The sequence below is a fragment of the Borostomias antarcticus genome (genome assembly GCF_949987555.1).
Source record: "Borostomias antarcticus genome assembly, chromosome: 22".
In the NCBI taxonomy this organism is placed as follows: domain Eukaryota; kingdom Metazoa; phylum Chordata; class Actinopteri; order Stomiiformes; family Stomiidae; genus Borostomias; species Borostomias antarcticus.
Window position 1 is genome coordinate 13,949,549 of NC_140255.1, and position 15,000 is coordinate 13,964,548.

General features: G+C 47.3%; 1 protein-coding gene across 1 annotated transcript in view; it reads right to left on the minus strand.

The window, feature by feature from the left end:
• pemt (phosphatidylethanolamine N-methyltransferase) overlaps positions 1–15,000 on the minus strand; it is a 54,495-nt gene that overhangs the window by 6,036 nt on the left and 33,459 nt on the right. Inside the window, exons 4-5 of the mRNA XM_084456310.1 lie at positions 13,436–13,581; positions 6,470–6,581 (exon numbers count right to left, since the gene is read on the minus strand). Coding sequence (XP_084312436.1) covers positions 6,470–6,581; positions 13,436–13,581 — 258 coding nt within the window. The remainder of the gene's footprint in view (positions 1–6,469; positions 6,582–13,435; positions 13,582–15,000) is intronic.

Consider the following 15,000-nt stretch of genomic DNA (forward strand, 5'->3'; position numbering starts at 1 on the left):
AGATGTCCAGCTCTGACAGCTCTGCTCTGTCTCTGCTCTGTCTCGGCTGTACTCTGCTCTGTCTCTGCTCTGTCTCTGCTGTACTCTGCTCTGTCTCTCTTTCTGCTCATGTCCACTGGCCCTGAGAAGTACCAGAACAACACACGCTCACCCAGCCTGGGCATGACTGAGAGGCAAGGTTCTTGAGGGTTGTCTGTCTACCAAGGGTCCATGTCTGATACCCTGGACAGGATAGACTACGGGATGGAAGATGGATTGAGAGAGAGAGAGAGAGAGAGAGAGAGAGAGAGAGAGAGAGAGAGAGAGAGAGAGAGAGAGAGAGAGAATGCGAGCAGGACTCCGAAATTTGAGTTATGAGACGCCAGCAGACATGTCTGTACCACCCCAGTAAGATGGAAATGTGGGTCAGTGAGTCAGTGAGTCAGTGAGTCAGGCTCCAAGGCTCTAAACTGACAGTTCTAAGATAAGAGTTCTAAAATAAGTTCTAAACTCATGGGTTTAAACTATGGGTTCTAAAATAATGGTTCTAAACTGCAGGTTACATCAGATGATTCTAGAATACTTGAAAACTTCACTTTTTGAATTAAACTACGGAAAATTGAACTTGGTGAACTTTCCACCAATATTCAAAGTTTCTGAGATGCACCTGTATATACAAACACAAAAGTGGTCAGCTGGACACATTTGGAGACGCATAATAGACACAGGTATAAACCACGATGTGTCCCGCTGTTCACTTGTGATCGTCCAAAATGCATTTGAAAACCAAGTGTAAACGGGCTCTCTGTCGAGTTGCAAATGAGCACGTGCTAATGTGAGTGATGCAGACCCTACTGAAACCATGACTAAACATGAGACACCCACACTCTTGACCCTGGCATCGGCTGTGCTCTCAGGTGCTGTTTCCCAGCGTTAAGTGTGTAAGTGACAGAGCTTCTCTCTCTTTCTCTCGCACAAAGCAGAGTGTGACCTGCTGTGAGTAGAAAGGGCAGAGGGGACAAAGCTGATATGCCCCCCTTAGGAAATAACACAGCCTACAGCACCGTGGTCGTATGGTATGTGTGTCAATCCACCACCGTGCTCGTCATATTACTGCGGAGACAATGGCAGATGATGGAATGACATGCTCTCATTCCCGCCATAGGGCACGATTGACCTCTCAGCTGTCATAATGTGGAGTCATGATGACGCTGTCGTCCAAGCCTTGTGATACGCACAGCCTAGATATCGCACAGGAAATACAAGATTGTTAGCTCTGGGGGAAACAGTTAGAGTGGGTGATAACTACACAGGAATATGCAGGCTAGACCACCTGATATGTGACTGCTGCTAGCTATATGACTGCTAGCTGCAAGCCTGTTACAGTACCTGTGTGTGTGTGTGTGTGTGTGTGTGTGTGTGTGTGTGTGTGTGTGTGTGTGTGTGTGTGTGTGTGTGTCCCAAATAAGCCACATAGTTCTTGAATAGAGAATAGCTAGGGCAAAGAAGACTCCCTTCAAGTTATAAGTGTATAGAGAGGAGTCTGTTACCTGTGTGTCTCTGTGTGTGTGTGTGTGTGTGTGTGTGTGTGTGTGTGTGTGTGTGTGTGTGTGTGTGTGTGTGTGTGTGTGTGTGTGTGCGTGGCAGTGATTCTCTTTCATCTTCATCTGATTAGGTCAGTTCCTTTGAGCTGAGAGATCAGTGATAATATGATTCCTGCTACCCTGTTCCTTGAACAAGATGGGGGATGAGAGAGAGAGAGAGATCAGAGGATCAGAGGATCAAGAGTGAGTGGGTAAATGACCAGGTAGGTGGGGTCATTGTGGGTCAAGGTGACCGCGACTTGCCGGAGGAAAATTCTTCCTCAATGGAAGTGAACCACCAACGTCTAAATGTGATGACTAAACAAACAGGCCTACACACACCAGCCCCATGATGATGAAATTCCACTGAGTCCGGCTCGCTCCGGAAACGCACCCGGTGGGCTATGAAGCTGCGTGGAGAACGGAACACTGTGTCATGGTGTGTGAATGGATGAATGAGAGGTCATTGTAAAGCCCTTTGGATAACAGCGCTGTGTAAGTGCAGTCCACTTACCATAATACCTAGAATAGAAGGGATACTACATAAAGACATGCATAAACTGATCTCCTCTTTGAGGAAAAATAATAATCTGTATGATTATTTCAGGTGCGACTCAATATTGGGAATCGCAGGCTTTTTTCATGGGGTTTTCAGTCCCCTCGTTCCCCACTATGTAATACCACAAAAACACGGAGACTATGAACACCCACACGCTCGCGCGCCATTGTGGAAAGCCGCACTACTGACCCACTTCGGGTGATTGGTTGTGCAACAAAGGAAGTCAGGCTAAGTGACCAATTCTGTTCCTGGGATTGGGAGATGACAGAGGATGGGCTCGTCAAAGTCCTTCCGCCGTCACCGTCCAAGCAGAGACCCAGAGGTCACCGCCGCTGTCACAGGCGACGCCGTCACCGTCAACATTTTTTGGCAGAAAGTGGGTTAATTAAGTTGCATGTGGCAAAAGGAAGAAGCGCCAGCAGGGGAGGTGGGGTGCTGGACGGACACACACACACACACACACACACACACACACACACACACACACACACACACACACACACACACACACACACACACACACACACACACACACACCTACACTAGACAGTACTGGTTCCTAGGCCCCGGGGAGAGAGAACAGGTCTTGATAGAGAATCTGGGTTAATAACATGCATGCCGCGTGGTCGCGTGGATGGCTCTCAACAGCCCTCCTCCAATGAGAGTACACGGCCAGCCGTGTGTGTGGCTGCGCACGCCAGATGACTCACGCTAGCGTTCTGCTCCATCAGGGACTCAGGGACTGCTGGGATAGTGAGAGGGGCTCCTGGAGGGCCATAAGGCATTTGAGAGAAGTATATCAAACTATTAATCATACATTATGACTGCAAAGCACTTTGGAGGAATGCAGGATAGCGCTGAACTTTTTTCACTTTGTAAAGTCCTTTGGGCGACAACTGATGGCTGGATGTTGGAGTACACACACAGTTCCATACCATCAACATCGTGCTCATCGTCACCATGGTGCAAATGAAGCTTTGAAACTTCAAAACGTATCCTTACCATTTCTCTGAATAGCCTAGGCTATATTGTAAACAGTTTATAGATTTGGACCATCTCCAATAGCTGAATTGATGATATACAAAGAGATATTATCTAGTAGCTGTTGCTGTCTGCATTTTGATCATTACAAGTGACCACTAACACACATACGCACGCATGCACACACACACACACACACACACACACACACACACACACACACACACACACACACACACTGACTCTGCATGTGAAGGCGTGTACAAAAGACAAACACAGTCATTACATCCCCTGGTGAAACGGCATGATGGAGTCTATATATATATATATATATATATATATATATATATATATATATATATGGGTCACACACAGTCACATGAGACACGGCCAGAGGGACAGGAGTGTGAGGAAGAGGAGGAGAGACAGAAGAAGATGGAGAGGTGGAGGACAGAGGAGGGAGGGGAGGACAGAAGAGGAGAGATAGGAAGGAGGCGTTGTAAGAGGCGTGATACAATAATACAGACAGTACACATGAGCGGCTGTGTGTGTTTAGTTCCGTGTGTATGTGTGTGTGTGTGTGTGTGTATGGGGGGGGGGTTCTGGTCTCGTTACTAGGTGCGGGTCAAGAAGACAGGTCATTGCTATAGAGACATAAGGAGGTGGAGGTGACTGATAGGGAGTATGCAGGGTCGATAAACGTGTGAGCGTGGGTGTGCATGTGTTTGTTGGGGCGGATGGATTGGTGTGTGTGTGTGTGTGTGTGTGTATGTGTGTGTGTGTGTGTGTGCGCGCGCATATTGTATGCGTGGTGTATGTGTGTGTGTCCGGAGGGCGTGTGTGTAAACTGGATGTGTGTGTGTGTGTGTGTGTGTGTGTGTGTGTGTGTGTGTGTGTGTGTGTGTGTGTGTGTTAATGTGGAAGCATGGGTGGTGCATGCCTGGGAGAACTAGGGACAGAAAAGTGGATTTTGTTTCCAAAGAAAAAATAACAGTATTCATGTCTTCTGATAGATTCACCAAGTTGCAGAGAGAGAGAGAGAGGGGAGGGAGAGAAAGAGAGAGGGAGAGAGAGAGAGGGAGAGAGAGAGGGAGAGAGAGAGAGAGAGAGCGAGAGAGAGGGAGAGAGAGAGAGAGGGAGGGAGAGAGAGACAGAGAGAGGGAGAGGGAAAGAGAGAGAGGGAGAGAGAGAGAGGGAGAGAGCAGAAATTGGGGGGAAAAGGGAGGCTAATTATTGGGAGGTGATAGGCCACTTTCCCCCATGGAGACTGCCTAGCAACGGCTAAAACCAGTCACCAGTGGTTTGGTCACTGTTGTCATGGAGATCCACACACTCACACATACGGTTCTGTACGTAACATGTCTGTCCTCTGAGACGCCCGTAGGGAAGTGACTGGGGCAGTGGGGCACATAGACTGGCCTCTCTGACGTACGCCAATGGGCCGAAACGTTGGCAGAATAGTCAAACAAACTGGTGAAATCAAGTCACTGTGGCTGTCCTGTCTTTTAAGTTGGCGAGTGCTACTGTACCTGCACGTCTTTGGATGTTGCTTTTCTACTATGATATGTGTTTTTGGTTTAGCACCACAGTAAGAGTCTGTTTGTCCAGCTCCTCCTCTGCACTCCTCTCTGTCTGTCTGTCCATCCCTCCTCCCTCCCTCCCTCCCTCTCTCTCTCTCTCTCGCTCTCCCTCTCTCTCTCTCTCTCTCTCTCTCTCTCTCTCTCTCCTAGGAGGGGGGTCAAAATTCTGCAGGTAAAGAAATAAATGAGAGGACATAACATTTGTCCAAAAATAATTGTATTCTACTGCATCTAATTCACATCTATTTTTTTTTACAATTTGCAGCAATGTGCAATGCCAATTGAGATTTTGCATCACAGTCGCTTCATCTAGTAATCTTGTCTCTCTAGGAGCATTTTGTTTTGGTCCAGACTGCCTCCGTTGTGCTTTTGGCTAACAATCACAAGCCTTCTGAAATCACTAGATCATATCTATCTAATAAGCCATAGTTTCAATAAGAGCCGTCTCTCAGTCTGAAACACACAAACACACACGCCACACGAGAGCACAGCTACCTGTAATGACTAGTATGAGGAATGGCAATGAGTGACTGTGTTGCGGAGATAATATTCAGACCCATACTCTCTCTTGCTTGCTCTCTCTCTCTCTCTCTCTCTCTCTCTCTCTCTCTCTCACACACAAAAACATTCTCTTTCTCTCTCTCTCTCTCTCTCTCTCTCTCTCAGTCTCTCATACACACACACACACACACAAACACACAAACACACACTCATGCTGTTTCTATTTTTGACAGGCAAGAGGCCGAGTCCGACAGACTTGGAGAACACAGTTCGGCCCTCCTGCCCTGACACATCCATTAAGGCTCTGTGGAGCCTGACTCAGACTGCCGTCAGCACAGGGGGCTGTCATCATGCTCTGCCATTAAGAGTGGCTGCAAGCACAACTCTGTCAATGCTGGATAATGTCAAACATGGACAGACAGAAAGAGACACAGAATGAACAGGGAGCTGTAGGCTGTATCAAGAAATATTGAAGCAATAACTCATGCGAGGGTGTGGTATATATATATATACCACATCCCTTGAGTGAGTTATTGCTTTTATACAACGGTTACATCATCAGGAAACATGTATGGGATAAATACCTACTATTTCAGTGTCTTAATAACGATTTTAGCGAACTCCGCCAAACGATCACGTTGTTATAGAGTTTCAAAACGATGAACAATTAGCCCTAGCAACCAAAACTAATACTCCTGACCAACCTAGCTAGCCATGAAAGGAGTGTAGCCTACCTTTGCTGTGCAACTGCGAGTTGCAATAGTGGTGATGATAAACCAGAGTGGTAGGCTACAGGACGGATAGAACAACTCAAAATTTACATTGAATGTTTACATTTTTCTTGAGGAGAAACTGTAATGTAACCAACAGACGTTTACGCAATGGAACTAATGTTTTTACAGGCAGTAGCCTAATAATTGACGCAGTAATATTTCACACAGAACGGTAAAGAGGCTTTACCCGTGGTATATCGTGGCATATACAACAACTCTTATCCAATCAGATTGCGAGGTCAGAACTACCCGTTGTATAAATATATATTTTGTATGAGATATCTTGAGTTAATATAGAAACATAAACAGAGCGCACACACTCACTCAAACACGTCCAGGCAGACAGACAGGCACTTTAGAGAGCATGGTAGCGACTGAGCTTGGGAAGACTGGGAAGCTCCGACCGGCAATAATGACAGACTTTCTGTCCTTGCTAGACGGTGTTTAAAATATGACCATGCTGGCACGCCGCGTGGGCCGATCGTCAATGAGCCAATCTGAACACATTCTTACATGAGAGCCAGGCCGAGGTAGTTAGTGGTGCTGCCCCAGTACATGGGGTTCTCTGTCAGGTTGAAGGGAAAGCCGGTGACCTTCTGATCCATCAGGATGCCAAAGTAGTCTCCTGTAAGACACACGCGCACGCACATGCGCACACACACGCACATGCGCACACACACACACACACACACACACACACACACACACACACACACACACACACACACACTCTCACACACACACACACACACACACACACACACACACACACACACACACACACACAGTCAAAATACAGCTAACAGTTTACACTCTTAAAAGAGGTCTATATACTGTAGCTCCTATTGTAATGGAAAGATGAAACCTTTTCATGTCTGTATGGTTCCAAATGGAACCCTTTTCAGAGCCATTTATGGTTCCAAATGGCGACTCACGGACCTGTAACGGGTTCTAGCTGGAACCTCTCTTCAGAGGGTTCCACAAGCAACCCTCTCACAACACTCTCAGAACATGATGAAAAACAGGATCAGGTGATTCAGCCTTTTTTTAAATGACTGCCAGAAAGATGTGGATGGAGTGAAGGAGAGGGGGATGGAGAGAAGGAGAGGGGGATGGAGAGAAAGAGAGAGGGATGGAGAGAAAGAGAGAGGGATGGAGTGAAGGAGAGAGGGATGGAGTGAAGGAGAGAGGGATGGATTGAAGGAGAGGGGGATGGAGTGAAGGAGAGAGGGATGGAGAGAAGGAGAGAGGGATGGAGAGAATGAGAGAGGGATGGAGTGAAGGAGAGAGGGATGGAGTGAAGGAGAGAGGGATGGAGTGAAGGAGAGGAGGCTGGAGAGAAGGAGAGGAGGATGGAGTGAAGGAGAGGGGGATGGAGAGAAGGAGAGGGGGGTGGAGAGAAGGAGAGAGGGGTGGAGAGAAGGAGAGAGGGAAGAAGGGAGGGTGAGTGCTGGAGGAAAGGAGAGATGGAGCGCTGGAGAGGAGGAGGAAGGAGAGAGGTATGGGTCGCCGATCTGGGGCACAACTCTGTAACTTGAGGACCTGGACAGGTCCTGGACTACGTAACTTGTCCTTACGCGCACACACACACACACACACACACACACACACACACACACATGCACGCACGCACGAGCATGCACACGCACACACACATACACATACACATACACATACACACACACACACACACACACACACACACACACACACACACACACACACACACACACACACACACACACACACAAGCACGCACACTCACCCTGACCCATTTTGGAACAAAGGTAAAACACATTCACATGAGGAAGAAATGACCTTTACAAAATTCACATGGAGTATGATGCTGTCACCCTTTCTCCTCCGTTAAATGATTTGTTATATAAATGGCTTCATTACGTAGGGTATTTTACATGAAAAGACGCCGGCTGGGCTTATATAAACAGATGTGTAGCGAACAGAGAACCGGCTTTAACAAGGCTGCATAACAATACTGCCGATGACATAATCTCTGTCTTCAACCAGGGAGCGCAGCGACAAAACCGTTTGGTTTCTACCTGCTCAAGAAGAAATTATATTTTTCCATTTGTTTGCATGACGGTTGTCAGCTTGGATTTGTTGACAACTGAACAAGGTCATTATCAGCATCAGGACCAGGTCTTTACAAGGGATGCACGATATATCGGCAGTCATATCGGTATCTGCCGATGTTAGTCATCTTTTAATATATCGGCATCGGTCCGATGTGCAAAACAGGGTGGATGTGAACAGCCAATAATCATTTCTGTCTAGCTGCTGTTGTGTGTCTTGTTTTTGAGAGGAAACAAGAAAATGGCTTTTCCAAATGTTTTGAAAATAAAGACAGTGTTTACATGTTTTTTTCAGTATGTATAACATTTAAATATTACAGAAACTGGTTTTTATTCAGAACATATTGACATTGGTAAATATCGGTTATTGGCCATGACAGAAACGTTAATATCTGTTATCGGCCCAAATTTTCATATTGGTGCATCGCTAGTCTTTACCCTACCCTATGACTTTGAAAGTCTAGTTAAGAGTTGAGTTTTCTGCATTTTAGCCTGCTTCTCTGTACTCGCGAACGGGTTCCCCTTAAAAACCAGTACAGACCATAACCAATAGATAAAGATCTTTCTTTAACCAGAAAACTCAATGAGAAAACATTAATTGAAGATGAAGATGTTTTGTTGACTTCAGTGACTCACTAAACTTCAGTTACCTCAAACACACACACACACACACACACACACAGACCATCGCACCATGTCACTGAGCCCTGTCGCTCTCTCTGCCTTGGAAACAACAACAGCTTCAGGGCCACCAAGCCTCTAAACTAACAAACACCATTATTCCTCTAAAGGTGCTCAATGACCCACCGCCAGAGATTCTATTAGCAGAGCTGTGTTGTAGATACTTTCTATTCTGGGGCCTAATATGGAGTTACATGCTTGCGCCCCCTCCCAGGCAGTCCACACACGCACATACGCGCACACACACACACACACACACACACACACACGTAAGGACACACAGACACACTCCAAACAGAGAATAATTCGTTTATAGCTGCTGGGTTAGCCGCATTACCTTCATCCTTCTAGATCATTTACCCGAATTGGGTCACACCGACCGCGGACAAACAAGTTGAGTGTGTGTGTGTGTGTTTGTGTACTGTTTATGTATGTGTGCATGGGGAGAGTGTGTGTGTATAAGTGCGTGTGTGTGTGTCTGTGTGTGTGTGTGTGTGTGTGTGTGTGTGTGTGTGAGAGAGAGTTTCTGTTATGGAGATGGTGGGACTCGAGGCGCCTTGGGAGATGCTGTCAAAGGTCAGAGGTCAGGGGTACATTGAGAAACAAGGGCATGAAAGAAAAGAGAACTTAAAGTCACACAGAAATGAAAAAAGCATTCTGTCCCATTTTGGTTGACATAATTGGTCATAATGTTCACCTATTCAACGATGTATGCCAAAAAAATGTTGTAATCATATCAAAGTATATAATTTCTTACTTCCTGGAAAACGGTAGGTCACGTGCAATGACGACAACAGGTACCTTAGATTTTAGGCCAATAATCTCACGACATCCACCCGTCAATCAAAGCTATCCTTCTATCGAATCTGTCTAAAGTTCTTAAAACCCATCCACTTGTCAATGTTCCAATCAAATTCCTCTAAACATTATGTCCCACCCTCATAGCTTGTTTGCATCGGAAATACGTCAAACTACGGAAGTTAGATGATCTCAAACGTACGTTTCTGTGCGACTTTAATGACATTTCTGAGGAGGCTGTATCAGCAATGCACTTGGCTGTTTTTACAGTAACATGTGTGTGTGTGTGTGCATGCAGTGTTTCCCATACGTTAATTCATCCATGGCACCCGCTCACGTTCCTTTTCCAGTCTATGTAACACACATTTTCCAGGCTAGCAAGCTAGACTGTTAATTAGCTACCAGCAACATTACCTAGCTCAAGTTAGGCTAGCACTAGCTAATGTTAGTTAGTTATGCTAGATAGGTTTGCATGTAACATAAGTCAGGCCAATGTCATTGAAAAACGGGTCTGTCTTCAGCTTAGCTAATATGTTTGTACTCTTGACGTTCAGGTCATTAGTACCAGACTAATATATACATTCTTTAAGAAGAAAGTGAGAGTAGAAGCAGATGAAGAAACTGCTGCGGAGGTAACGTAAAAAAAAACAACCCTGCGGTAACGTTGGCTTGCTAGCTAGGATAATGTAGCAATAGATGCCAAGCCAATAGCCAAACATATTGCTTATTATTCATAATCTTAATCTTAAAATAAAGTTTAGTAACAGTGAAATGTTTATTTACAACAGGAGAGACGGCTTCTCCAGGCAGGAGAGCCTCCTCTCTAGCCAGCAGCCTCGACCAGCAGCCGGCAGAGCCAGTGGCGGGAGAGGGACAGAGAGAGAGAGGGACTGACTCTGACTCTCAGGCAGGAGAACTCCTCTCCAGCCAGCAGCCTCAACCAGCAGCCAGCAGTCTCTCAGAGGGACAGAGAGAGAGAGGGACATGACTCTGACTCTCAGATGGCAGGTAGAGGCAGCAGGGCAGGTAGCTCCCCCACTCATCATTATCTCTCTCACACACACTCACACACACACACACACACACACACACACACACACACACACACACACACACACACACACACACACACACACACACACACTCACTCTGTGAGGCCCTCTGACCTGGTGTGTGGCAGCTGTTAGTGTCAGAGGGGAAGCCTCGTTCAGACTGCATGATTGCCATCTCCGAGGGATCTCTATTAGATGATGGTCAGCTGGCTCTTTTTAGCAACTGCAGTCATTTCAGCTTCCACTGGCACATTTTTCCCCCAGATTTTTCTTTTTCAGAACTTATATTTTTTAAGGGCTCATGTCCCGCAGTATTGCATTAGTCTTTTGTACAGTAGATGGAAATGTGGTCTTTGGCACATTGAGTTCTTTGTCAGGGTGTTACCTGTTTTTTCATTAAAAAAGACTGGGCACGACACTGGATCTTATTTAATATTGATTTAGTTATTAAAGTCCCATCTCGTTTACCATGATTTGTGTATGACTACTTCTTTGCCATCCCCTCTCATAACCAAATGTGGTCCGATGATTAAATTGCTATGGCTTCTTGATTTTGCTCTCAAAGTGTGCCAAATTGATGATTTAAATTAACCATGTTAAAAATCTTCTCCCGGGTGGGCATGCCCCCGGACCCCCCTAGAGGGTTGGAGGTCCACCCCCCATAGCTGCCCAAAATCCTGTGGGAAACACTGGTATGTGTGCGCGTGTGGGTGCACATGTCAGGTGTGTTCGTGTGTGTGCGTGTGTGTGCAAGATGCCTTAAACCAACAGAAATCTCATGTCAAGGTGGTCCACCCCTTAGCTTGGCCCCATCGATCAGCATCTGATGCACATCAAATACTAACACAGGAGAGGAGAAATAAGCCAGAGCGAAACATCTGACCGGCCACTGACGTCAACGACAGCAAAAGTAGCTAGTGAACGCCGTGCAAGGCTTACTAACTGTAAGGGGCCAGGTGTGAGAGAGAGAGAGAAAGAGAGAGGGAGAGAGAGAGAGAGAGAGAGAGAGAGAGGGAGAGAGAGAGGGACAGAGAGAGGGAGAGAGAGAGAGGGAGAGAGAGAGGGAGAGAGAGAGAGGGAGAGAGAGAGGGAGAGAGAGAGAGAGGGAGAGGCATGCTGAGTGATGATGCACGCACTCGCACGCAAATACGCGCCCTTTCTTTCTGGAGAGCAGAATACGGGGAGGCGAAGAGGGCCGGGAGGAGGAGGAGAGGGGGGTGAAGAGGGAAGGGGAGGAAGAGAGGGAGGCGGAGGAGGAGGAGCGGAGGACTGAGGCAGAGAGTCGAGGAGGAGGGGAGGCGGGAACGGAGAAGCGGCGCTCCTGCCTTACGTCAGGGCGGACGATATATAGACCACGGAGGAGCTACATTATATGACGCTGCGCGCGCCACCATGAGGCCTGCGGAGGGACAGGCGCACAGCGGCGCCGCCGGAATGAGCAAGGCGTGGACAAAGGAGCGAAAGGATGAGTGTTTATCGAGTGTTCGGACGGGACGGTAGTGTGTGTGTGTGTGCGTGCGTGTGTGTGTGCGTGTATGAGAAGTTATGTGGCTGGCGTGTGATTGTGAAAGGAGGTCTTTTTATGAAATCTCTACAACAGCACTCACACTCAGGAGGCTTACTACCACACTGTGTGTGTGTGTGTGTGTGTGTGTGTGTGTGTGTGTGTGTGTGTGTGTGTGTGTGTGTGTGTGTGTGTGTGTGTGTGTGTGTGTGTGTGTGTGGTGTGTGCAGGGACGGCGCTACACCGGGGCTAGGCGTTACAAATCTGCTTAGCCCCGGTTAACCCCCCTCAAACATTTTGGTATATTTTTTATTTAAAAATAAAATAAAAAAGTAAAAGTTCATAATCAGCCATTCTCTCTTCATAATCAGGTCCCATGGTTGCGTGCTCGGGCTTCAGGTACCCTGCGATTTACATGCGCCTGGTGGGGTCTGGTCTGGTTACTATGCCTACGAGCCTAACAGCTCGCCTCGCCAGACGAGTCGCGCTGATGTGAGTGTGCTCGTACGTTAGCCAGTGATTCATAATGGATCATTTTGTATTTCAAAAGAAAAGAGACTAAAGTCTAGACCTACAGTATTAATACATCCATGGTCTAGACGAGGGGGCCAACAAGTAGAGAGGCGCGAGGGACGAGGGTAGCTCGTTTTGACAGTGTTTAGATATTGGCCAATCACCACCAACTTCCCTTCACTTTCACTTGTGGAGCATTAATGTGACCCTTTCTCCCGCTGTGAGTTTGAGGATGATTGCATTTGGATGAGGTAAATGTCTCTCAGTCATGAGGGTAAACTAGCAAACTTTATGAAATTAGACATTGGATACAATTAAATCAATAAATTAGTTTTGAATCAGAACGTTTGATGTCTTGCGACTGATTTTTAGCCTACTAGCACTAGCATAAGTAACTTAAGTCTAACTTTAGCTAACTTAACTGGCCAAGCTGGCTGACAAGCAACAACGGCTTATTATAGCTATGAAAATGGCATGTTTATATGGCTTGTTTAATGTCAAAATCATTCCTACGCCCTTCTCATGAAAATCTACTTTTTTTCTTAGCACCCCCATGTATTGGTCAAGCCCCTCCTTAGCCCCTGGAGAGAAAAAATCCTGGCGCCATCCATGGGTGTGTGTGTGGCCTTCATTATTTTGTGTGTGTGTATGTGTGTGTGTGTGTGTGTGTGTGTGTGTGTGTGTGTAGGGGTAGGGACAGAGAGGGGTGGGCCTTTGTTAGTGCGTGTGTGTACTGTGTACCATGTGTAAGACCATTATTTAATGTGTGTATTCGTATGTATGTGTGGGAGTGAGCGTGTGTTTGTGTGTGCGCGTGTGCGTGCGTGCGTAGAGCGCCCACCTAGGAAAGTTCCGGTGAATCCCAGAGCCAGGAAACTGGTCACCACCAACACAGAGCCCAGAGCCATGAGAGCCGACCCCAGATAGAAGACTTCCTGCCGGGCCAACACCTCCCACGTCGCCTGGGCCTTCATCGCCACTGTTATACTGGGGAGGGGGAGCGGGTGGAGAGGATGAATGGAGAGGCATGGACAGGAGAGGAGTTAGATGACATCATTACTCATTAGTTTGAAGCAGACATGGATGTTGGATGGGCATCAATGATGACTTAACCTGACCTAATTGTCTCAGGCCAATTAACAAGATTACAGTACATGTAACAAAAACATGCACACACACGCCCAGACCACACTCAAAAAACACGTGTCACTCCGCCTCATAATAGCGGCCAAATGTAAACTTTCCAACAGACTGAATGCGATAACTTGTACGCTTATTATGTACGCTACCCTAGTTCTGCGCTTGATAACTGTATCTGGTTTCGAGGCTTGATATATACTATCATCAGGAAAAAAAGAATGATTATCAAGTCATTATTGGATATCAAAGAACAGAGTATAAAACCTGTGAAGGCCACTCGTCATGATAGTATAATTTCTCCTGGCTTTACATGGTCATCTTCATCGGTGTTGTTAACACAACAAGCTCTGGTTCCCACAGTTCAATCACTCAGTGGGTTTTAACAACATCGTGTGAACTGAAGACCCAATCTGAACCTGTTATTGACCCTGGTCAAATGAAAACACGCGCACATCTGCAGTTCCTGACCCCATGTGCCCCTCGTTCCCTGCGGTCATCTCTAATGTACGGCACCCCGGCCAGACCCGGAAAAAGGGAGAGTGGTCCATTTGACGGCTTTACCCAAACTTTCCGCCAATCAGAGAGCGGGGACTGGGTGACAGATGAGAGGAGGAGGGAAGCGAACACAACGTCAACCCCGGGGCCTAACGTCACCCCGTGACCCAAATACAGTATCTGGCTGAAGTCGACCGGGCTGCACCTGGCACACCCTCCATTGTGCTGGTCTCCCCATGCCACTAACCACTCCGACATCCGCTGTCATTCTTGAGTGGGAACACCTGCGGCGTGTCAAAGCGCAGCGTGTTCTGTCCTCCCTCCGTCCGTCCCTCTAATCAGCCCCCCTCCACGGGGAGGCATGGGCTACAGACCCAGAACCCTCCACAACCGGGCTACCAGCCAGCTAACTGGTAGCTGTGGCGCAGCTACGTACCAGTTACCAAAACCGTAGGTGTCAGAGCCTGTTATCAGAGGTGTTAGGCGCTAGAGCCTGTTAGCGGGGCTAAAGTCAGAGATGAAGTTCCAATTAGGCGTTCTAACTCAGCATGTGACACAGCTCCTACTGACTGATTGGAGAGGTAACGGGGGCGGGGTGGTGGTGGTGGTGGTGGTGGTGGAGGGTGGATTCATGCCCGACCACGAGTCATTAAGTGATGCGAGAGGAAATCAACATCAGACGGACAGAACGCAGCAGGAAAGGCGAGTGAAAGACTCTGGGACTCGATTGGTCGGTGCCGGCGCCGTGCGTCAGGCCTCAAAACGTTCTCC